Source organism: Sinohyriopsis cumingii, chromosome 18, assembly GCF_028554795.1.
Source record: "Sinohyriopsis cumingii isolate HCF-2022 chromosome 18, ASM2855479v2, whole genome shotgun sequence".
NCBI lineage: Eukaryota > Metazoa > Mollusca > Bivalvia > Unionida > Unionidae > Sinohyriopsis > Sinohyriopsis cumingii.
In genome coordinates, this window is record NC_142978.1 from 13,029,242 (window position 1) to 13,054,861 (window position 25,620).

General features: G+C 35.1%; 1 protein-coding gene across 5 annotated transcripts in view; it reads left to right on the forward strand.

Moving 5' to 3' along the window:
• The window catches only part of LOC149776085 (uncharacterized), a 53,295-nt gene that overhangs the window by 11,197 nt on the left and 16,478 nt on the right, over positions 1-25,620 (forward strand). Inside the window, exons 2-4 of one of the 5 annotated variants that reach the window (XM_089942366.1) lie at positions 67-325; positions 17,573-17,660; positions 24,351-24,368. In XM_089942366.1, coding sequence (XP_089798492.1) covers positions 196-325; positions 17,573-17,660; positions 24,351-24,368 — 236 coding nt within the window. In that variant the 5' untranslated portion in view covers positions 67-195. Of the gene's footprint in view, positions 1-66; positions 326-7,939; positions 8,153-12,906; positions 13,051-17,572; positions 17,661-24,350; positions 24,369-25,620 lie in introns of those variants that run through there. The other 4 variants (XM_089942371.1, XM_089942369.1, XM_089942367.1 and 1 more) reach the window with 4 other exon arrangements.

Sequence of the window (25,620 nt, forward strand, 5' to 3'; positions counted from 1 at the left end):
GTGTGTGTGTGTGTGTGTGTGTGCTATTGTTTTGTTCATATTATTATTATTATTGTTATTTTACAGGTGTCTCGAAATAGGATTACTCAGAAAGGACAAGATGTGCCTGTGCTCTAGTGCTAAATGAGACCTTTTAAAATGTGAAGTTTGATGTAACAAAAATCAAAATTTAACAAGTAATCGAGCAATTTTAAAATGGCGAGCATTATAGATGAGGTCATCCGGGTAATTACTAGACCATCTTTTAAAAGGACCGAGGCTGATATCGAGGCCGTGTTACCATGGTTACGAAAACAGAGTCAGCTGCTACATGATCTGGACAATAGTAAGTATATTTAAGACTTTTTATGGAATACAATAGTAGTAGTAGTAGTAGTAGTAGTAGTAGTAGTTTTGTTGTTGTTCATGCTGTTATCGTTGTTGTAAACAAGTCTAAAGTTTACACAAGCTGTGCAGCACAAATTTTGTTCACTTTGAAGTGTGGGCGTCCGGAGCCGGGGAAGTCTAGAAGGTTGACCTTTGGAACCAAAAGTCATGGGTGAGAATGAATAGCTAGGTGATGTGTTGTTCTTAATTTTGATTAAAAAATCAAAAAGCCCAGTATCCAAAAGAAGCCAACCACCACAATGACAAAGAAAAAGTACAACAACAACCTTTGGTTTTGAGATACCTGTAAAGCAGCATAAAAAATACCCATGTAAGACAAGTATCTACTTTCAATGCTATAGTGACAGTGTGTAAAACGTATTTAAGTCGCTCAACTTTTCAGCTCATTTTTACATACGTAATGCAGCCAAAAGTAGGTGTGCCTCAGGATGTATTAAACCGACATGCTTAAGGAAGACAACTAGACCATATTTATATTTTTGGAATAAAGAGCCCCTGTCACTACCACATGCAGTGTATTAGTTTTATCTGTTGTCTTTCTTTGCATACCGGAAGCTCTAAATCATAACAACCAAGCTTGGCCATGAGTAACTGTTTTATATGGTGTCTGTATTTTCATACCGGAAGCTCTAAACCATAACATCCAAGCTTGGCCATGTGTAACTATTTTATATGGTGTCTGTATTTTCATACCGGAAGCTCTAAACAATAACAACCTAGCTTGGCCAAGGGTATCTATTTTATCTGGTGTCTGTATTTTTATACCCGAAGCTTGAAATCATTACAATCAAGCAAGGTCATTGGTAACTATTGTTACGACTATATGGTCTTAAACTAAGTAAAAGAAAAGAACGAAAACCAACATGTTTTGACCATTTCAAGAAATAATTTATTTCCCTAGAATTCAAAGAAACATATATATATATATATCGTGATGATTTCAAATACTATTTATCTGTATTTTATATGAAAGACGTAAATTGGGCGGAGGACAATTACAAACTATCGGGTGGACAGTTTCGTTTCAAGAAAAGAGTGGGAACTATGGACGCTACATTTGTTTTTACATTGATTAATAAATATTTGAATCAACGTCAAAGCTTTTACTTAGCTTTTGTTGACTTTAAAACGGCAATAGATAGTGTTTTACATAAATGGTTTGTGGTCGACTGTTTTTAGACAAGGCGTAAATGACAAAATGTAAAGTGTTCTTCGTTCTGTGTACGGTGTAGTTGAATCGTGTATTTCAATAATGGGAAGTCATAGTGCCTTTTTATGTTTAAAGTAGGTTGGATACAAGGTGAAGTTTCACCACTGATACTATCTCCTTATTAACTGGAGAACTAAAAGCATCATTCCAGTCTACCTGAGATTGTCGCAGAATAGAAACCGAGTGGGCTTTTGGACTAAATGAATAAGACAAACACAATGTGAGAAAGATGGAAATTTATGAAATGAATTAATAAAGAAAAATATATGATGTAAAAATACAATGATTCTCTCACGCTCTCAACATACGATTGACTCAAATCACTCTGCACAGCATTTACACATTGAAAATAAACCAAAAATATGAAATCAATATGAAGTGCAGATTCAAGAAAACCTCATGGACTGCAGATACGCTTCAAACAGTATTTTACACTACAAGAGAGATTCACATAATCTTGAATATGAACTCGATTAAGATTCAAAAATAATCTTATGAACACAACTGAGATTCAAAATAATCTTATGAACACAACTAAGATTCAAAATAATCTTATGAACACAACTATGCAATTGGAATGACAACTGAACCAAACGTATGCTTCTAGACCCCTTGTACAGTCGCACGATTCCTTGGGTTGGCCCACACTCTTATCGGCCGCTCGCACCCTTTATGGATCCACCACATGTACAGTCATACTTATACACACGTACAGACAGCATACAGCACCCTTTTGAATTTGCTACGTCTACGTCCGTGGCACAGACATACGTACATACATACATACGTATCGACAGCATGTAGCCTTAAATACTCTGGAAACTCCAGACATCTCTAAACAACTTTAGACAGCTTCAGACAGCTTCAGACAGCTCTAGACATTTCTAGTCATATTCACAGTCACAATCACAGTGACAGTCACAATCACAGCGACAGTTAAAATCAGCTACAATAAAACCAAATTGGTCATAATAATAGTTTCTGTAAAATCTCTAGATATATGATAATACTTTAACCTCTAATAGTGACTTGTAATTCAAAGTTCAAATCTGCGTTGTAATAAATGCTTTATTACGCGATAAGACATTACAAACCGAATAAGTTTCGCATATCAAATGAAATATAAATTTAACACTTACCCCTATGGCTGGAGAACAATGGAGAGCGTACACTCCTTAACGTGATCCAAAACGACCAGTGTCGGTTTAGAAATTGATCATACTTAAATCAATAGGAGAGTGAGCAAAAGTCAGGATAAAGTAGTTCTAAGGCAAAACCAAGTTATTTTTTTGCCTAATTCTGTGTCAGATGTTTGTATAGAGTTAGACGAATTGTTTTTATTTTTGTTATTATTTGCTGGTGATTTTGTTTTATTTTCAGAAAACATTGACTGTTTATAAATATGTTATAAATAATTTGCGTGATTAAAGTAATAAATAGAATCTAAATATTAACCTTGCTAAAACTAAAGTTATGGTTTTTAGAAAAGGTGGTCCATTACTGGTCCATTAAGACAATACGAAATATGGAATATAGCCGGAAATAATACTGATCTTGTTGAAAATTCTCATTACCATACCATGGTCCTGTTTTTTGAGCAAACGAAAATTCTAATTACCATGGTCCTGTTTTTCGAGCAAATGAAAATTCGAATTACCATGAGTAGTGTATCTTCAGCTACTACCATGGTCTTGTTTTCTCGAGCAATGGACAATTCTATAAAGCTCAACAATCACTGGTAGATGGAACACGAAACGCGTTGAATATGCTTATTTATAATTTGAATTTTTTATACTTAAATTATAATTTTAATGTTTGAAACATTTAGATATATGTGTTGTCCAAGTTTGGAATTGTAGAGTTTTCACGAGGCTGACACCGTTGAAAATATACAATGAAGGAGTTAAAAATATTGTTGTACAAGTAAAAGTAACAAAATTTCCGACGTCCATTTATATGTGTAAGTGTAAAGCTATATACTTTTCTGACGTCCGTTCTTATATGTACATATAAAATATATACTTCTGACGTTCGTTTATACGTGTACATGTAAAAATATCTAATTCTGACGTTCGTTTATATGTGTACATGTACAAATATCAACTTCTGACGTTCGTTTATATGTGTACATGTACAAATATCTATTTTGGCATACGTTATGTGTATATGTACAAATATCTATTTTGGCATATGTTTATATGTGTATATGTACAAAAATCTATTTTACATACGTTTATATGTGTATATGTACAAATATCTATTTGGCATATGTGTATAAGTACAAATATCTATTTTGGCATACGTTTATATGTATATATGTACAAATACCTATTTTGGCATACGTTTATGTGTATATGCACAAATATCTTTTTGGCATACGTTTATGTGTATATGTACAAAAATCTATTTGGCATACGTTTATATGTATATATGTACAAATACCTATTTTGGCATACGTTTATGTGCATATACACAAATATCTTTTTTGACATACGTTTATGTGTATATGTATAAATATCTATTTGGCATATGTCTATATGTGCATATGTACAATTATCTATTTTGGCATATGTTTATACGTGTATATGTAAACAAACGTCTTTTATGGCATACGTTTATATGTGTATATGTACAAATGTCTATTTTGGCATACGTTATATGGTGAACGTGCAAGAATCCCATTTAAATACTTAAGGTTTATAAAGTTAGTTAAGTTTTAGTTCAGAATTAACCATCATGCAAATATCAAGCTTTGCACTGCATATAGACAGGTATGTATTGAACGTGTAAACTGTGCACTGCATATAGACAGGTATGTATTTAACGTGTAAACTGTGTAATGCATATAGACAGGTATGTATTGAACGTGTAATCTGTGTACCTCATATGAACAGGTTTCTGTGTGCATATCAAACATTGCACCACGATTTCAAAGCATCTTTTCAAAACGCATTGTATCTGATGAAGCATTATGCTCAAAGTTCTAATAAATATCCCCACAGGGATGGGAAGACGAAGCTATAAATATTTTTGCTAACAGGAATCTATATCCGAAATTCTCATGATCCATGTAGCTGCCAGATCCAAGTCTAATTGCTGAATATTCTCGGTTTTGACTCTTCCATAGGAGTAGTTTTGACTTCTTGTGGTTTTGATGGGGGTTGATCGAGGCTAAAGAAATGCATAAGTTTTGATAGTACCGGTGTCTTTATGGTGTAAACTTTCTGTAGTTTGGTTAAAGAACGCATTCCCCATTGTTGTAATCGTGACACTATTTCATTATTGTATGTGACAGTATCTCACTATTGTATAAGTGACAATTTTTCATTGTTGACCAAGTGACAATATCTAATAGTGACAATCTTTCATTATTGTATAAATGACAATATCTCATTCTCTTTTAATCATAATTACCATGTGTATTAAATTTACAAGAAATAAAAACACTCTAAAGAGCAAATTTCGTGTACCGCCATTCTAAATGTAAATACATCAAATTTCATTTTAAACAACCTATGTTAAACCTGATCTACGTCAATTTATCCAGATTTACCTTTAGTCCTGTTATATTTTGAAATGCTTGGAGTGCAATGTTTCAAATAGATTCCATATCCATGTAAACGAATGGCCGTCAGCAGTGTCCTTATTTGCATTCTTGATATCATGCTTTTATTCCAGATTTGTACTCGCACCATCAGAGCTAAATATTTCCACACAGAATAGCGATACGGAGACAACTCTTACATTATATAAGAGTAGTTCAGTTCATACGAGTTATCGCTCTTATGAGCAACAACCAAACTGTACCTAACCCCCTACCCCCCCAACCAACCAAACACAATGGTCACAAAAATTATTTACCCAAAGACAAGTTAATTAAATTCTTCTTCGGTACTATTCGTAAACATGTGTTCCTGTACACATAATCCGACAGAGATAATAGTAATATGTATTTGATATTAAACATCAGAGTTAAACGGTGATTTAACACATACTCTCTCTCTCTCTTTCTCTCTCTCTCTCTCTCTTTCTCTCTCTCTCTCTCTCTCTCCTGTGATTGCTTTATGCCCCCGTTTTGTTCAGTTTTATTTTGCAACCAATTCTATGAATGACGACGTTAGTTGTGATAACTCTTTGTCCTATTCCATCTTGGTTCATATATACACCAAATGTGTTTCAACAATAAGAGTATATTGATTTAAACTTTAGAGTATCAGTACAAATATACTTAAATGGACTTAAATGGACTCAGATCAATCAAGATAAAGGCTTTTCAAATTATCCATCGCAATTTTTAAATTATCCAGCGCAGGTTTTAAATTATCTATCCCAATTTTTAAATTGTCCATCGCAGTTTTTAAATTATTAGTCTCAATTTTTAAATTATCCATCTAAATCTTTTAATTATCCATCGCAGTTGTTTCAAAACAGGACAATGTGGCTATACATGTTTCATTTACGCATACTTCTGGTTTGTTTTCTGTGTCATTCTTCATACTTCAGTCACTCTACCTACCCTTCAGACTATTAATGCGAGTTCGAGAAATCAACGTTAGGTAAGATTCCATTATAATCACTCACAAGAGCTAAATGGAGAATAAAAACTATTCAACAATCTCTCTCGAACATGATGAAACGTGCTATCCTTGAGAAAACGTTTTAGATATTTTGAAGTGTACTCGAAAATAATGTGTACCTGTCATTATCGGGTTTGGAGATTAATCAAGTTAAAATATTAAGGAAAGAATCGAAACGTTGTATTTTGTACCGCCTTGACACTTTGTAATTGTTAACCACTGCGTGTATAATATTTTTATCTGCGGTCAAGTAGGCGTATGAGAACTAAGGGTTCTTTTATCTTCGTATTATTCATATTGTACTATTGTAATTAGTACTGCTACTACTACTATCACCAGCACCACCACTACTACTACTGCTACTACTAGCAATATCAGCACCACCAATACTACAAAAATCGTAGTTGTGGTGATTAATGAGAACGTGAAACTCAGTTTTGTCAAAAATATAAAGAATAAAACTAGGAATGGACGGGTATCCTCCCTGCCCACCAGGACACGACCGGGTTTTGCACTACCCGGTAAAAGCCTACCTGGCCGAGTACACGGCAAAATTTCCCTACACGTCCAATCATAAGTTAAAAACATACTTGCCATGTATAATCTACGGCTGCCTAATTCACAAATATTCCTTCTAGACTAATCTTCTAACAGCCTGAGCTATAAGCATACATACATACATACATACATACACACACACACACACACACACATACATACATACATACATACATACATACATACATACATACACACATACATACATACAGACATACAGACAGACAGACAGACTAACAGACATACATACCAGGTGTAGTTTTAAGATTATCAATGTTTATTTAATGCATAACGTACTTTTCGAATGGGTGGTTGGGGATACCAGTATATTATTGGGATATTTTGGATGGGTTGCTATGGAATGTAAGTACATTATAGAGAACGAATTTTGGATTGGTTGTTTGCGTATGCCAGTTTCATTATAGAGAGTTTTCGGATGAGTTGGTAGGGGATGCAAGGATATTAAAGGGACGTAACCGCACCTTCTGCATTTCAGCTGCCCATGTTCAAAGAGACAAAAGTGAAGACATACAGACTTCTATTTGTATAAATTATAGACGTAAACGAAGTGTAATTTTTTCTAATTTATTGATTTATTGATTGTTAAATAACGCTTTGTAAAAGTTCAGTGAATATATTACTTGAATAAGAAATTAGGCGAGATCTCATTCTCAGTACTCGTTTACATTGTCTTTTGAATAGATTCAATAATGCTCTTTTCACTCAGTTTACCTTATGTCACAATTTTTCACTGGCAATAGCCTAAAACACGTTGTCAGTGTCTCGTTTAGTTATTAAATTATGTCACAACTTGCCACTATCAACAGCTTAAAACACGCTGTCAGTGTCTCGTTTAGGTATTAAATTATGTCACAACTTCACACCGGCAACAGCTTAAAACACGCTGTCAATGTCTCGTACAGGTATTAAATTATGTCACACCTTCCCACTGGCATCGAATTAAAACGCGCTGTCAGTGTCTCGTATAGGTATTAAACGGCAAATTTCCCCCACATACGGTGATAGTGTCTTAGCTGTATTATAAATATATAAATTGATGGTTTATCCCTCGGGGGGTTGAAGTTTATCTGGTTTAGGTTTACTTACAATCAAGGTCACGTCTGGATTACGTACATTGTAGGCAATAAATGTATTTTACATACATGTGCGGCACCAGTAAGAAATGGTGTCTTATGGAATACACAATATAACTGTGATATTTTTGAAGGTGCCTGTTTTAGTTTAAGTGAGTGTAACTAATTCCTTCATGATGCCTAGTTATCAGTTTTACAAAATATAAGAAGATTTTGACGAGTGACAGAAATAAATGTCCAGGTGTTACATGCAAAAAAGTGTAATTCAAAGACCGAGAGAAAGTCATACTGTTCTTTCTGGAGTGCTGAGGAAATTCATACGAGAGGTAAGGATTCGATGTCTAATACTTTGATACTGTATTCTCTGTTATTGATATTATCAACAGACAGACAAACAAATGTATGGCCAGATCAAAGTCATTAATGAATATATATAACTTATATATATATATATATATATATATATATATATATATATATATATATATATATATATATATATATATATATATATATATATATATATCTGACATGACGTAAATAATTGAATGGCTGTACGGGTTAAGAACCGGCTTGCTATGATATTTTGCAGAAAGATACACGATTGAAATTCGCAACGTTAACATATTTAGTTGATACTTGATATCCATGGTGATGTTGACCAAACTAAACACGCCATGCTTGATTATCGCTTGGCTCCTGGTCGGAAGTACATATAATAGCCGGTGTGGATGCGATCTGACGGGTCTTTCCGTCAGGTATGAACGTCAAATGTGGATCACGTCCACTTACCATCTGCAGCACTCACATCTGTTAAGATATTTTACAATGACTATTTATTTTTGAACTATCGAATGGCCAGTTACCGTCGGCAGCACTTAGATTCAGAAAGCATTTTACAGGAACTATTTTATTTCTGAACTAATACGTGCCCGGTTTGGTCACTATTCTTTGTTTACAACCATCGTTTTGATTAGCCACACAACAATCAGCACAACACTTGCTTTGAACACGGATTAAAGCGTGCATTTAAACATGTTTATGGTACCTGTCTCTCGTTCCAAATGGAACATTGACTGCATAATATTTGATCGATATATTACTAGCATTAAATGATAGCACGACAATTTGTCAAAAGTTTTCCAAGCGCTCTTATTTATTACATGTAATAATTTATCTAAAGGTCATTTTAAAAAGAAAAGCTATTCGACGTGAAGCTAGTGAGTGTACCTCAAATTACTGAACATTTTGTTTGATCGCTTCTCATATTATTAATTACTGCAATGATCTCAAAGTAACAGGTAAGGCAGGACCGGTTTGATTGAAGTCATTAAAATATGGTGCATAAAACCAAACTATAAAAGACCTGGAAAGACAGACAAATATACGTACTGTTTATATCCCTGAGTATTCTGAGTTATAATGTGGTACAAATATTCCTAAGTATTTATATTTCACTTTAAGGATTAGATATCAAGCTCATGTTAAGATAACCATATTCAATAGAATACGCTGTTTGTAGGTTTTGAACTTTACATTCTCTAAATAAATGTCCTACCTGTATTCTCAATTATTTGCATACCTGCACAGGTAAATATAATCTCACCTTGATCTTACTACACATACGTAATTGGTAAAATCTTCGTAATAGGTATCACAATGACAGGTGCATAATTTTCTCTAAAGCATTTCTAACAAAAGTGCATTAAAGATACGCTTATTATGGGGTTTCTGTCTTCATGATTACAGGTTGCTCAATAGAAATAATACTAAAGCTTGTTCGCCTATCGACTACTAAGTATAAATATGCATATTTTACCCCATCCAGACTTTATATAAGTTACCTAGGATAGTAGGTCTTACATGACAGCAAGTGTGGCGAAGGCTGACTGTAAGGTAGGTAAGAAATATACGTAGAGCACAGTCAGTTCGTTTAAATTAGAATTAATGTGTTAGAAAGCTTTGTCCGAAATATGTTGTCACGAATAATAAATGTATCCGACAAGATAAAGATTACATCGAATCTAAGCCGTTGCAGCAATACTATATTTTACGCAAACGTAGCTGAAAATTTGCGTATATGGGATAGGGTTATGTTGTCTATGTTTGCGAGACTCTTCCCATTACTCCAAAAGATGAAAGAAACCAAAAGCGCGTGGATCTACTAAACGACGTAAGGGCGCAAGCCTTATCGCACATAAAAGGGACGAACTGTGGTCCAAAACTTGGCAACCATCTCACAGATCCGTCTGACTGTGCCTGCCGATGGAGGTCTGTATACATGAATTTGATAAACAAGGGATAGTAAATGTCGTCGTCAACAGCGGACCTTTGTACGTATACAGTATGCTAAAAAGTTTCATAGAAGTTGTCATCTAGGTACAAGACCAAGCAGCATATATTTGACAATTTGCAGAAGAAATGTCCACCCTTTATTGGGATTATTCCATAATGAATTGACATACATATTTACCTTGTGACAGAACAGAACCCGCACGTGTTACCAGACCTTTGCATATATACTTGATCTCAAAAGAATCCTTCTACACTAAGCTAGAGACGTCAATTTTTGCGAATTTGTTGAATTCTACTGCATATTTACAAACTTTCTAGCGATTCATCTTATGTTGGATGCACTCACAACTCAACTAAATTCATATCGTATATTCTCCATGTCTGACAAATGCAGATAAGTGGAAACAAAGCTCAGAAAATCGGAGAATAAATCTTATTGTTCCTTTCTTGACGCTTATTTTCCGGAAGAAAAAAAAAAACGACTCTGATTCCGGATGGTATTTATTATTGAATCTGCTTTACCTGTAAGATATCTATGGAGTAAATTACTTTGCAAAAGTAACACACGCCGACCTCCAGTTACATCGATGGCAAAAAACAATTTAAGTGCCAGACGTATATACCCGCAAAAAAATAAAATTCTTTTCTCTTTAATCAAATAATGAAATAACTTATAAAATAAGAGGGCAAAAGGTAAGGTGTATCTAAAACAAAAATATACATATTGCTTCAAGTTTTTGTTTGTTTAACAAAGTATTTTGTCAATACACAAGAAATCACTCAAGGCTCTTGGGATTCCCCATACGATAGAAGCCAGTCAACGCTCGAGAGCGTCCAGCAGATATAACCCCCTGCTGCTATTGTATATTTTGTCGTTTGCATACTTTTTATCGCTGCTGATTTACATTCAGTTTAAATAAAAAGATGTTATGTATCTCTACAAGTTTAATTATTCTGACAACATGTCTACATTGGAGTATGTTACATTTATACACACAAGGTCGTAAATAAAAAGCCAATTATGACAGAAATTTCGATATACTCCTGAAAAGTAAATAAACGCCTCGAGTGATTTAAATAAATAGGCTCATAACAGTTATTAAAATTACTTGCTACTAAATCAATTATTGAATGCTACATTTTTAGATATATGTAAATCGAGATATAACTAGTATGCCTTCCTCAACAACGAACCAACTACTCCTCTATTGATCAAGTGCGTCCTTACGCCATAGAATCTATGTTCTTTTACGCTCGCTCTCATAATTTATCGCAAAATATTTTAATGTTTTTGAGAGTTACTCTGCTTGTTTTTATTTTAAATATGTCAGTGTGTTTCTTTGAAGTTGTAATATTTCTCTCTAAGTTATGTTGACATTATAAAACAGTAAAGGGAATGGGACCGTAGAACCGTAGAACCGACTTAGGTCTCCAGTGGATCCCACTATAAAAAAATAATTTTGGGTGGGGTGCACTTTATTTGGTTTTTCTCTTTTATATACCGTGCTTTTCAAAGTGGAGATAAACTTTTTTACTGTTATTAATGTGTTTGCTATTATTTTAGCAACGTTACATTTATTCATTTGATAATTTTTTAATTTTATGCAAGGCCCTTCTCTCTCTCTCTCTCTCTCTCTCTCTCTCTCTCTCTCTCTCTCTCTCTCTCTCTCTCTCTCTCTCTCTTCGGGGCCCCGAGTGGCCGAGTGGTCTAAAGCGCTCTCCGTTACGGATCACTGCCATCTCACCTCTGTCTGCACCCGTTCTAGTCTCGGATTCAGCCAATGTGGTTATGTGAGAAAGCCTGCCAGTAGCTTCTCGTGGGTCGGTGGTTCTTTCCGGGGTTTTCTCCGGGCTCTTCCCCCACCATTAATACTGGCCGCCGTGTATAGCCTACCGTGTGCTGAAAAATGGTGTTAAACCCCACAACAACAACAACAACTCTCTCTCTCTCTCTCTCTCTCTCTCTCTCTCTCTCTCTCCTACGACAGTGTCTGCTTCGTCATTTATATGCTTTCTAAAGAAAAGGCGGATATTATGTAGTAAAGAGCCTTATTTGGGTGTAAGCATAATGCCACCAACTCTTCCTAAACCGTTCAAGGCAAAGGCCTTAAACCTTAGGAGGGGATTTCAGTTGTCTGCAAATATGAACAACGGTTTCAGAATTTTGTAGCCATCCCCTGGGGCAAGTGAGACAGTTTTCCTTATAAGTCAAATATAATAGCGTATGACTATTAGTATAGAAATACTTTTTTTTTTTTTTGCTTTGGACTTCTGGTTTGTGAGGATTTTCGGTATGCATGGCGCTTGACAAATACACAGAACTAGTCATTATAAAATTCATTGTGCTTGACCTACAATTGACATACGATCTCAGTTTACAATACATTTACCTTCGGTTCTAAATTATGCGTTATAAAAGGGGAATTCACGTCGTCCCTCATAATGGCTCTTTATTTACAGCCATCAATATCAGTATAAAATTATATTTCTCTTCAAATAAAAAGGATATCACGGAATCTATTCGTTCATTAAACTCGTTTAACTGTATATTAACGATAAGATTGTTTAGATACGGGAAAGACTGACGTGTCACAACGTATTCAGTAAGCGATAGAGATCGAAATTATGTTTTAGAAAAAGCATGGTTTGGCTGGTTCTTTTTCCTGCCATTTATAAAATGCGTTTCTTTAATACGTGTGACTGATGCATATACATAACAAGTGCAACTAGTGTTGGTATAAACTCCTCTGGCACCGAATTTAAACGGGAATATAAAGATCTTTTCTGGTTTTACAACTGTGTTGAGCGAAGGATGAAAATGGTCAATCAATGAGACTACTACTGGCGATGAAACACGGTCAGTTGTGTTATGAACTCGCCTGAAATAGCTCTATGCACTCTGTATTTCATGAAGAAACTACACTAATTGGTATGTTGATGTTTTATGATTTTGTTGTACATTATATACATTCCTTGTGTTCATGAATAACTGAATAACGTACGACAGGCGACTGAAATATTATCGAAGGTATTTGTCTACTTTCTGAAGCAATTGTACTTGATTTTTCTGGTCTCTTTTTTGGTACTTTGTGCCAAATTTTCAAGTGTAGAGTAACACTTATTATCCTGAGAGTTAACGTTTGTGACTTAGACCATCGATCATTTTGTTTAGTTTTATTTCATTTCATATGCTTTTAATCTAAGTGAAGCCTGTTTTGCTCTTTTTATTTTTTATTATAGTTTATTAAGTTTATTTTTATTATAGTTTATTAAGTTTATTTTTTATTATAGCTTATTAAGTTTATTTTTTATTATAGTTTATTAAGTTTATTTTTATTATAGTTTATTAAGTTTATTTTTTATTATAGTTTAATAAGTTTATTTTTTATTATAGTTTATTAAGTTTATTCTCCTACAAGAGTCAATAAAATTGTATCAGCTTCACATACTTTGTATAACGACGATGTGTAAGACGTTTGTATAGTAATATCAGGACCAACAAGGATACCGTTTTATTTAAATCTATTTTATCATTGTTCTGCTTTGTAAGGGGGGGGGGGTGAATTTAGATGAAGTATGAGAAATCATACGGTAATGGTAAAACGAGAAAACATTAATTTATCCGTGTACGGTAATGGTAAAACGAGAAAACATGACTATATTTTATCCATGTACGTTAATGGTAAAACGAGAAAACATGACTATATTTTATCCATGTACGGTAATGGTAAAACGAAAAAACAGGACTATATTTTATCCGTGTACGGTAATGGCAAAACGAGAAAACATTACTTTTTTATCTATGTACAGTAATGGTAAAACGAGAAGAAAACATAACTATATTTTATCCATGTACGGTAATGGTAAAACGAGAAAACAGGACTACATTTTATCCAAAGCAATCGAGAATGTCAGCACCGTTATATTAAAAACGAACAAAAAAATGATACGAATGTATTTGATATGATACGACTGTATCTTACACTTCATTTAATTACTTTACACATGCAGTGTACCCCAATTTTAAATTTTTAAGTGTATATACGTTGCTGTTGCTGTAGGGTTTAACGCCATTTTTCAGCACACGATAGGCGTGTATATACGTAAACATCATGCATGTTATAGTCCTTAACGGAGTAAAGAACTTTCTTTTATTCCATTAGACAAAGCTTTCCACACACACAAAAAAAAACAAGAAAACAAAATTTCTCCACACCCATTTTCCTTTATTCTCTACCCACCGTGCGGGCCGCGGATTGTTTATTTACAATGTACATTGCCTGAAAAGTAAAACAACCTGAAGTGACCGGCAAGCAACCGGTCCGTATGCATGATTGCACGATAGATAACTCCACCATTGTAATACGGGAATCGACACTTAGTAATTGCGCCTAATTATCTTTCTTTATTCTTTTAAGAGCTCAAAAGGTCAAAGCATTATGATATTTAAAATAATCCTCGTTCTAAAATGGCATTCGGTGATAAAGTAAACTTTATATATGTTGTAGATAAAAGTTTGGTTTATGTAAGGTGAAACTTGATTCATGCACATCGTGTGTGTGTGTGTGTGTGTCTTAGATTTTTAACGTAGCTATAACAATTTTTCAGTCATATTGCTACGATGTCTGCAGTGTGGCAGTTTATAGTGTTGTCTAGCACTGGGGCATCATGACCCAGACATGTAGCATGTCCCACCCAGTCACATTATCCTGACACCAGGCCGACCAGTCCTAACATTAACCTCTTAATGCTGAGCGCCAAGCGAGGCAGCTATTAATACCATTTTTGTAAGTCTTTGGTATGACTCGGCCGGGGATCGAACCCACGACCTCTCGCAGCACATTTTCTAAAACTGCTTTCAACTTTGCAATAAAATCGAATTGGCAGCTCTTCTGAGGTATTTTACGTCCGATGACTTTTTGCCTACATTAAAGGACGAAATTCAAAACCCTCCTAACAATGTATATTGATAGTCAAATCTTTTAGGGCATCAATCGTCTATGATTTCCCATTTGGACATAAAATATAAAATTCCTCTGATAATCTCGTTCAAACAGACTATTGCGTGACTCAGAGAACTGTACGTCCACCTAGAATATGGTAAAGTTCTGTATAAAAGATTTATCCAACAGGTGTCACTCGCTTTTTCTTCTGTACGAAAATCCATCAGCATTCCCGTGCGCAAATGCGGTAGAATGTACTGATATAAAAACAGACCATGGAATGGTGCAACCAGCAAATAAACTTTCTTTTTTTTTAATTAGGCGGGGGCAGAATTTCTTGCTACTCAAGTGATGTTATTCGTGTCCATTTTCCGTATTCACTGAAGTAGTGTCGCAGTCTGACGATTACTGCGAGTTTCCTCTGACCCTTGACACCCCATTTTCGATATTTGGACATTTATGTTGGTGTGTAGGGTGTGTCAGAGTTCACTGCCTATCGAAAAGTTGGAATTTGCCGACACCATTTGGTGTCGGCATAAGGTTGCCGCTTTCTAGCCGGACTAGCACATTTGAACGACCTTTCATCGAGATATACCTGCATGAAATCGATAGGATAATGATTAATTTTCTCAAAAATTGTGAGCATTCGTCATGTCTTTAATCTGCAGACGGTCGAGAAGAAAGTACATCTTTGATGAAATTTGACCTGGATCTGTCCATTTGCATTCCTACACATGACTATACAAATCTCGCGACCTACATGTCAATGACATCAGCGGTTATATAGTCACGTGATATCGACATTACACAGATGTCCCAAGTTTCCCAAGTTGTTGTACATAGAATTAGAAAATATTATACAAAAGTCACTTAATGTTTGTAAATAAATACAATGCACGCTTAATTTTCAACATATTTATTCGAGAATAACGACCAGAAACCAGTCGGTATCGCAGCAGGGTAGAGAAAACCAAGTATCGAGCACGTGTAAGTGGTGTTTTTGTTGGTATCACGTGACTACCGCATTGACATGTATTCTGCTTAGTGAATCAGGTTTTCTTCAAGTTGCTGCAACATTTATAGATTTCCGGTCGTTCTTTTCGGACTAAATATTATGAGAAGTTTGTGTACTTTCATTTTTAATAAAGATTATGTGACTTTCATTTTTATGTTTGATTTATTTTCCTACAGCAACAATAGAACTGGTTTAATGTTGCTATTACGTGACTATATGACCTCTGATGTCATTGACATGTAGGTTTCGAGATTTGTATAGTCATGTGACTAGGAATGCAAATGGCAAGATTCAGGTCAGTTTTCAGCAACGATGTACTTTCGTCTCGTCTGGCAGCTGATTAAAGACATAACGAATGATATGCTCACAATTTTTGAGAAAATAAATCATATTCCTATCAATTTCATGCAGGTATATCTCCATGAAAGGTCGCTCAAGTTTGCTGGGCTGGTTAAAGCGGCTACCATGTGCCGACATCAAATGGTGTCGGAGAATTTCAACTTTTCGATAGGCAGTGTACTCTGACCCTCCCTACACCCCAACATAAATGTCTAAATATCAAAAATGGGGTGGCAAGGGTCAGAGAAAACTCGGACTATCTGACGATCAGCGGTATTGTTCGTGCAGAAGCGACAATATTTTATGTATTCTGTCCACAATATAAATAAAATTATGACATTTATTCATTTATGCGAATGACACCGCCGAATAACCACCCAACCAATCAACGATCTTACCGGATTTTGGTAATTATTGTTACAACCGTTTGTATAGACCTTTTACCAGACCCTTGTATTTGCTGGCAACTGCGGAGAGTACGGAATGCTGTACTTTTTTCTAACGGTGTACCGTGACCATTATTCTTTGCTTCGCGTGACCCTGCTACAATTTTGACAAATTAATCGGGAGACATTTTATTAGTTACTTGCCTATGATATTGGCTTGCCAGTTTATATTAAAAATTTCACTAAAAGATTTGCTACATATGTAATTTGGCAAATATTTAGCATTTGTCAACTTTTATCCATCCTTCACTTATTGGAGCGCATTATTCCTTCCGCATCAAGAAGCACCGTCCCCGCCGGATTCGGAATAAACACTAGTTTGCGTGTTACTGATTTTCTGAGCATGCTGCACTCTCAGCAAGTGACCAATTGCTGTAAGAATTTACCATGTACCACGGGTTACGAAATCTTCTGATGAATACGTGCATAACAGACACTACTGGAGATCAAAGAAAAGAAAAATTGTCCTCAAACGTTTCATCGCTCTTTTTAGCAACATAATTTATTTTGGTTTTGTTGTGATCTGCCCACATGCGGTACGCATATTAAACAGCCATGTTGCTGTCTACAAAAAAAAAATTTTTTGTTCGAATTTAGTTGTCTCGCTAAATTCATAAAACATACAAGGGCCTGAAAATTTTATGATTCGCAATATAGCACAACTGTTTCAATACTAAAGATAATAAGCGATATTACTTTTAATTTCAGATGTTCTTATTGATATTGTACAACACTGTGCTTTCCTACGAGTGAAAGAGGACGAGCTGATCATTAAACAAGGAGACAAAGGAGATTGGTAAGCACCTATCATGCATAGTCTCTACATACCGTAAACGCTCTTGCAAAGCACCTATCATGCATAGTATCGACAAACCGTAAACGCTCTTGTAAAACACCTATCATGCATAGTATCGACAAACCGTAAACGCTCTTGTAATATCGTGTATAAAGCTCATTCAACTTTTAGCGTTCATAATGCACCGGCAGATCGATGTCTACGTTATTTGTGCTATTTAAGATGTCATGCGAATATTATACAGCCTGACTTGTTGGCCACATTATTCACAGCTAATATAGGTCTATGGTACTGATATTTCAATAGCTTATCTATGGTAACAATGGGTTTATGGTTCAGGTATCTGGATAACGTACACACGGTAGCCTTGTCTCTGTGGTGTTGATATTTCAATACACGTTATACACGACATCTATTGGTCTATGTTGTTGGCGTTTGGAGACGCGTTACGCACGACAGCTCTTGGTCTATTGTGTTGTTTGCTGGATAAAGGTTATACACCTGGTCTATATTATTGCTAGTTGGACACGCGTTATATATGATATACCCACGATTGTAGTGTTCGTGTTTGGATATGCGTTATGCAAACAACTTTGGATCTATGCTGTGGGTTTTTGGATACGCGTTATACATTATACGTTCTGAGTCTATAGTGTGGGCATTTGGATATGCGTTATACACGGTATCTGTGGTCTATGGTGTGGCCATTTCGATACGCGTTCTACACGGCAGTTATGGGTCTATGGTGATTGTATTTAATATGTATTATACACGGCGGCTTTGGGTCTGTGGTGTGCGTGTTTAGATACTTGTAATATGCAGTAGTTCTGGTCCTGTAATGCTGGAATTTGATTCGCGTTATACACGGTAATTTTGCGTCTATAGTAATGGCAATTTAATGCGCGTTATACGTGGCAGCTTTATCTATCATGCTGGTATTTGAAAGCGCATTATATAGAGCAACTCTGGGTCTAAAGTGTTGATATTTGGTAACGCGTTAATTACAGAAGCTCTGGTTCCATGATGTTGGTATTTAGATACGGGTTAAGTACGGCAGTTCTGGGTCTATGTTGTTGGTATTTGGAAACGCATTATGCAAGACAACTGTGGGTCGTTCATGGTGGTATTTGGAAAAGCGTTATACACTGTAGCTCGGGTCTAAAGTGTTGGTATTTGGATATGCGTTAAACGCGACAGCTCTGTATCGATGATGTTCGTTTTGGGAAATGCATCAAGCACGGCAGCTCTTTGTCTACGCAGTTCGTGTTTGGAAATGCGTTAAGCATGGCAGCTCTAGGTGTATGCTGCTGGTATTTGGAAACGCGTTATGGACAGCAATTAAGTCGTGATGATAATCGGATATGAGTTCCGCATGACGGATATGGATCGTAATTGTTGGTATTGAGAAGCGCCTTATACACGAAAGCTCAGTGTCTATAGCGTTGGTATTGGGAAGCGCATTATACACGAACGCTATGTGTCTGTAGTGTTGGTATTTGGGTACGCGTTAAGCACGGCGGTTCTGGTTCTATGTTGCTGATATTTGGAAGGCTTTATGCACGGCCACTCCTGGCCTATGATGTTGGTTTTCGGAATCTGGCTCAGTGATCTATTTGGATACATGTTTTACACTGTTCAATAGCGCAGTTTGCTGCATCTAAATGCTTCGGAACGTATTCCTTTTATTTTATGCATCTATTCCTCTCATCTAGCTCTGGGTCGGAACATGTATTCACAGTTTAGTTACCTAAATGAGCCGATTCAGGAAAATCGGTGGCTGGGGTTGGGTTTCGGGTGGTAAACAAAATGGAAATTAGTCTATGTGATGTAACTCCTAGAATCCCCCGGAAGGAAGCTCGTACATTTTTAGGCGTTTCCAGGGCATATTATTAACCATCTAACTGCAAATAGAACTTTTTCTTGAAAACCTTCGGACTATTTCGCGCTCATTTACAGGGCAGGAGGGCGAACTGGCTCGTCCCCTCCTCGTCCGATCTACCTTATCTACCTAGTCAGAATATCTATCTATGTATGTATCTATCTATGTATGTATCTATCTATGTATCTATCTATCTATGTATCTATCTATCTATGTATCTATATATCTATGTATCTATCTATCTATGTATGTATCTATCTATGTATCTATCTATCTATGTATCTATCTATCTATGTATCTATCTATCTATGTATGTATCTATCTATGTATGTATCTATCTATGTATCTATCTATCTATGTATCTATCTATGTATCTATCTATCTATGTATCTATCTATCTATGTATGTATCTATCTATGTATGTATCTATCTATGTATCTATCTATCTATGCATGTATCTATCTATGTATCTATCTATCTATGTATCTATCTATCTATGTATGTATCTATCTATGTATCTATCTATCTGTATGTATGTATGTATGTATGTATGTATGTATGTGTCACAGACGTTTTACTGGTACATACAACATGTACTTATATACACATTCAAGCATTTGATGTTGTCGATCATTTGCAATAAAACAAGTGAATTGTTTCAACTCTATTAAAACACTTCCTGGCTGGTCGATGGAGAATGATAAATTATGAGCCGTAAAATGTATTACGTATATACTTATTATTGTAATCATGGAATGGACTACGTTCTGTTTTAATACGTATTCAGTCAAATTCTTAGCTCAACTTCGTTGGCTTTAGTAGCGTCAAATGCGTCAATCGTTGCAATTTATAATGATTTAGAATGTGTCCCACTCCATCTTCTTATTCATAAATATTATGGAAACTAATTTCGCGTAATTTCAACAATGGTAACGGTTATAACGTAGCATAGGTAAATACAAATTGAAAAAATAAGTACTCTAAGAGTTTAAAACAAATAATGACTGTAGTGACTCACCTGTCCAGGTGTATAATGCTGTATTCCTATAAGTACGTAAGAAGCTCTTGTAACGAATAATAATACCGGTTTATTACACGGCATGATAAATAATCTTTGAAAAAGTCTTGTTTGTAATGCTATTGAGTATTAAATATCTAGCGAACCTTTTCTTCCGATTAACTTAAATAGAGTAAATAATGACAATTGCTTGTATATATGTAATAAGTATTGAACACAAAATTTCAAATCCCTGGGCAGAGTTTAGCTTCAGACGATCACGTTTCGCTGAAATTTTTAGGTATAGTAAGATTGACTTAAAAATGGCATTTATACATGTTAAAGATCTATATTGTTAAGGCTTGTACATAATTTACTCTCTGTCTGTTTGTCACACACACAAACACACACACACACACACACACACACACACACACACACACACACACACACACGTTTGCAGTTATTTATATGTGCCTGTCTGATTATCAATGCCGCGATACTTCTGTCTATCCATCCAGCATCTAGTCCTTTATTCAATATTACACGCGCACACTATTCAGAAATTTCGTTTATCCAACATTACACGTGCACACTATTCAGGGATTTCATTTATCCAACATTACGTGTGATGTGATGTGATTTGAATTTTTTACGTAGCTTTAACAATTTTTCAGTCATATCGCTACGATGTCTGCAATGTGGCAGTTTATAGTGATGTCTAGCACTGGGGCATCATGCTGCAGACATGTAGCATGATGTCCCACCCAGTCACATTATCCTGACACCGGGCCGACCAGTCCTAACACTAACCTCTTAATGCTGAGCGCCATGCGAGGCAGCTGTTAGTACCATTTTTGTAAGTCTTTGGTATGACTCGACCGGGGATCGAACCCACGACCTCCCGCATCCCAGGCGGACGCTCTAACCACTAGGCCACCGGAGCGGTTTATCCAACATTACACCCATACACTATTCAGGGATTTCATTTATCTAATATTACACGCACACACTGTTCAGGGATTTCATTTATCCAACATTACACGTATACACTATTCGGGGATTTCATTTATCCAACATTACACGCACACACTATTCATGGATTTCATTTATCAATTTTAAATTTGGGTCCTGGCAAGTAATTAGGACCTTTTACGCGTAGAAAGGTCAAATTGGGAAATTATGAATTTTTTGCACACTATTTTTTTAAAAAGAAATGACAAAAAAGTCTATAGAACATTTAAATAATCCAAATAATTCAAATTACATAGAAAGTACTAAGAATATTTAAATAATTCAAATTACATAGAAAAGAAAAAAGAAGATTTAAATAATTAAATTTATATTGAAAAGGGAAAAGACGATTTAAATAATTTAATAACCTATGTTACTTGAACTCTTCATGTCCTTGCCTCACTTATTATAGTCAGTGTAAACGACACAGCTTGTTAGGCTCAAATTCGAAAAAATGAACAGTTATAATGGCATTCGAAATGAAGCCAAATTTAGGCCCTAAAACAGGCAATGAACAGTTACAATGGCATTCGAAATGAAGCCAAATTTAGGCCCTAAAACAGGCAATGAACAGTTATAATGGCATTCGAAATGAAGCCAAATTTAGGCCCTAAAACAGGCAATGAACAGTTACAATGGCATTCGAAATGAAGCCAAATTTAGGCCCTAAAACAGGCAATGAACAGTTATAATGGCATTCGAAATGAAGCCAAATTTAGGCCCTAAAACAGCAATGAAAATGGGCTCAAGATTCCCAAAGATATTGCATACTTTTCGCAAATTTATAATTTTCCTTTAGCAGTAATTTCCATTTATATGTGTTTTTCTTCTTTTTCTTTTTTTTTTCTTTTTTTTTTTTTGCAGTAATTTCCATTGTTTAAATTTATATCTGTTTTTCTTTTAGCAGTAATTTCCATTATTTATTTTTTTTTTCTTCATGATTCAATAACAGACAGAAGTCACAATCACGCCATTCTGCGTAAAGCCTCACAAAAACTAATTCATAACATCTTTTGTTGTCTCCGAAAAAAAAAGCTAAACGAAATGAATGGGTGCCGGTATTTCTCCTGAAGGAATCACTGGTTATCAGTACAACTAATATGGGTGACTGTTGCGTTTCGTTTGATAGCGGATGGACATCAGATCTTGCGATTCCCGATGGTCGAGTGTGATCTGATCCTTCCACTGTCACACGAGTCATGTCAGAAGCATTCAGATTGCAATTTTTACTCTGCTAACGATGGGTTTATTATATATCCGAAACAAATATTTCATTAAAAAAACGACAACCTTTGAATGTTGTTGTTTGTTTCGCATTTTTTTTATTTATTTATTTTTTATTTTTTTTTTTATTTTTTTTTTTTTTTGTTGCTTTGATTCAAGCCATTAACTCACACTGCATATTATATCTAAATATAGCGTAATTGCAATAGTCCCTTCACGCGACCGTTCTTAGATGACGTCATCATTGACAGGGAGAAATCTCAATCTATACCAGAAGCTCGTTGGATACAAGGCCTCAGATCAGCCTCGAGAAAAGTAGCCTTATCATGAATTGTATAATTACGACATATCTGACTGAATATGCATGATAGATAACACATCTGTATATAATACTTAAACCTTTATAACATGGACCGGACGTGCCACATTTACGCGTTATGAGGTGGTAACCTGTTTTGTAAATTCTGTAACGTCAGCATCATTTGCGATACACCAAATCAGGTGGTATTACAGAATAGGAGAAAGATGTAGTTCTACATTGATACAAAACAATGTACGCGTATTGCTAGTGTTAACAAAATAGAGAAGACAGTATTTTTTCAGACCCGAGCTTTTAAGACCGCAAACTACCGGTCTCGGAAATGAAGTTTTGGTCCGGATATTAGACATTTTGGCCTTGATCTGAAGCAGACCGGTACATTTTGCGCAAAGATAGATGAAGATTTGCAAAAAAAATTTAGAGTAAGTTTGAGATTTAGAGTAAAAGGTGGCCAGGATACTAAAATCGTGGGTCCAATAAGCAATAACAGATAAAAATCCAATATTCGCCTTTCTGCACATGCGAGTGCAAAATATCCAATCATAAACATCGTCCTTTGTACACCGTAGCATCCGGCTAAACGAACATCTCGGAAAAATAGGTGTTTGGATGCATTCACAAATAAACCTCTAAATGCGTTTTTTATTTCATGCTAGATATTAAATTAGTCTTCGGGGGACAACGGGTTAACTCTCACACTCACGTTTTCTAGCATCTCTTTCCTTTATGAGTAATATCGGCAATTCATTTTCTATAAACATCAAAAGAAAAGTTAACAAAAATTAAAATTAAGTATTAGGACTTATGTAGCTGTCCGTTTCAATTTAACAGCTAAATGTTTCATCTGCATTTTGAAAAGATATATTTCACAGCTTCCTCGTCATAACATTGTGTGGTGCATGAGAGAGGTTGTTGCGTGTGAATACGGTCCTTTTGCATGTGTTCTTAACAGTCTCCAAGATAGGATCGTTTTATAAAAAAAGAAACCTCAAGTTTTCTTATTCAGTAGCCAGTAGGTGTCTGGATGGTACAACAACTCGCTTGCTTCACACAATTGGAGTTCCTGGGTTCAAACCCAGGCTGTACCACGTGCATGTATATGTGATCGTTCATCTACTGTTATTTGTTGCATGTTGTTCAAGTCAGAGCAACCTGTACAATTCATTTTAATATAAAAGGGGATTTACACACTGGAGATAGGTTGTATGTCTTTTCATGTTTCGTTATTTGAATTAACAGTTGATACCTTTTAAACAGCTATATGGAAGACATGTGGTACGTATACATATTTTGAATGACAGCTAAGAGTGTTTGCTGACTGCTTTGAATAAATTTTAATGCATTATTTATATATACATGCATTCATTCATATATATATATATATATATATATATATATATATATATATATATATATATATATATATATATATATATATATATATATATATATATATATGGATACATGTATAACATAAAATCAGGCAACGAATCATCCCCTGAGCCTGACACAGTAATATTTGTTTGAGATACGATATGTTCCTAATCAGCTTTGTCGGAGACTTCTTTCATATCGATTAAAATAAATGTTGTTTTTTTATAAATATAATAAATATCAAATCACAGGGACTCACCAACCACTTGCTAAACCATTCACCAACTTATCACGTTTTGAATATTTTTAAGCACTTTTCATTAGAATGAGTGGTTTCTCACAAGTCAAGTATACACAACAAAATATACATGTATTACTGATTTAGCAAGACAGGGTCCGTTTAATACAGCACTGACAAACTTACTGGTAAATCTAATTTACAAATTTAACTTACTTGTAAACCTAATTCCACAAATAACTTTATTTAAATTACTTTTCTTGTCTTTTTGTGCCTTTCCGCGAATTTATTCGTCTGTTTGCATGTATGCGTATCCGTACATAATATACATAGATAATTTGTCATATCATTGCTGTCAATTTGTACGTTAAGATCTACATTTATTTACTTGCATGAATGTTCCATGATATTTACTGATACAGTCACGTCTTACAAAGTAATGAAAGAGTAAATATCTAGTATTATTTTTCTTTGTTACTTTGGTAGAGGATATTACGTGTTTTTATTTACTATGGAATTTATGAAACTAGTTTTAAAATTTTATATGCGACGAGAGGCACAAGCAGAAAAAATGTATCATACGATGACTTCCATCACTGTAATGTCAAATGAACACGTTTGTCACATACTTCTCAACAATGTAATGTCAAATGAACACGTTTGTCACATACTTCTCAACAATGTAATGTCAAATGAACACGTTTGTCACATACTACTCAACAATGTAATGTCAGATGAACAGGTTTGTCACATACTATTCAACAACGTAATGTCAAATGAACACGTTTGTCACACACTACTCAACAATGTAATGTCAAATGAACACGTTTGTCACACACTACTCAACAATGTGATGTCAGATGAACAGGTTTGTCACATACTACTCTACAATGTAATGTCAGATGAACACGTTTG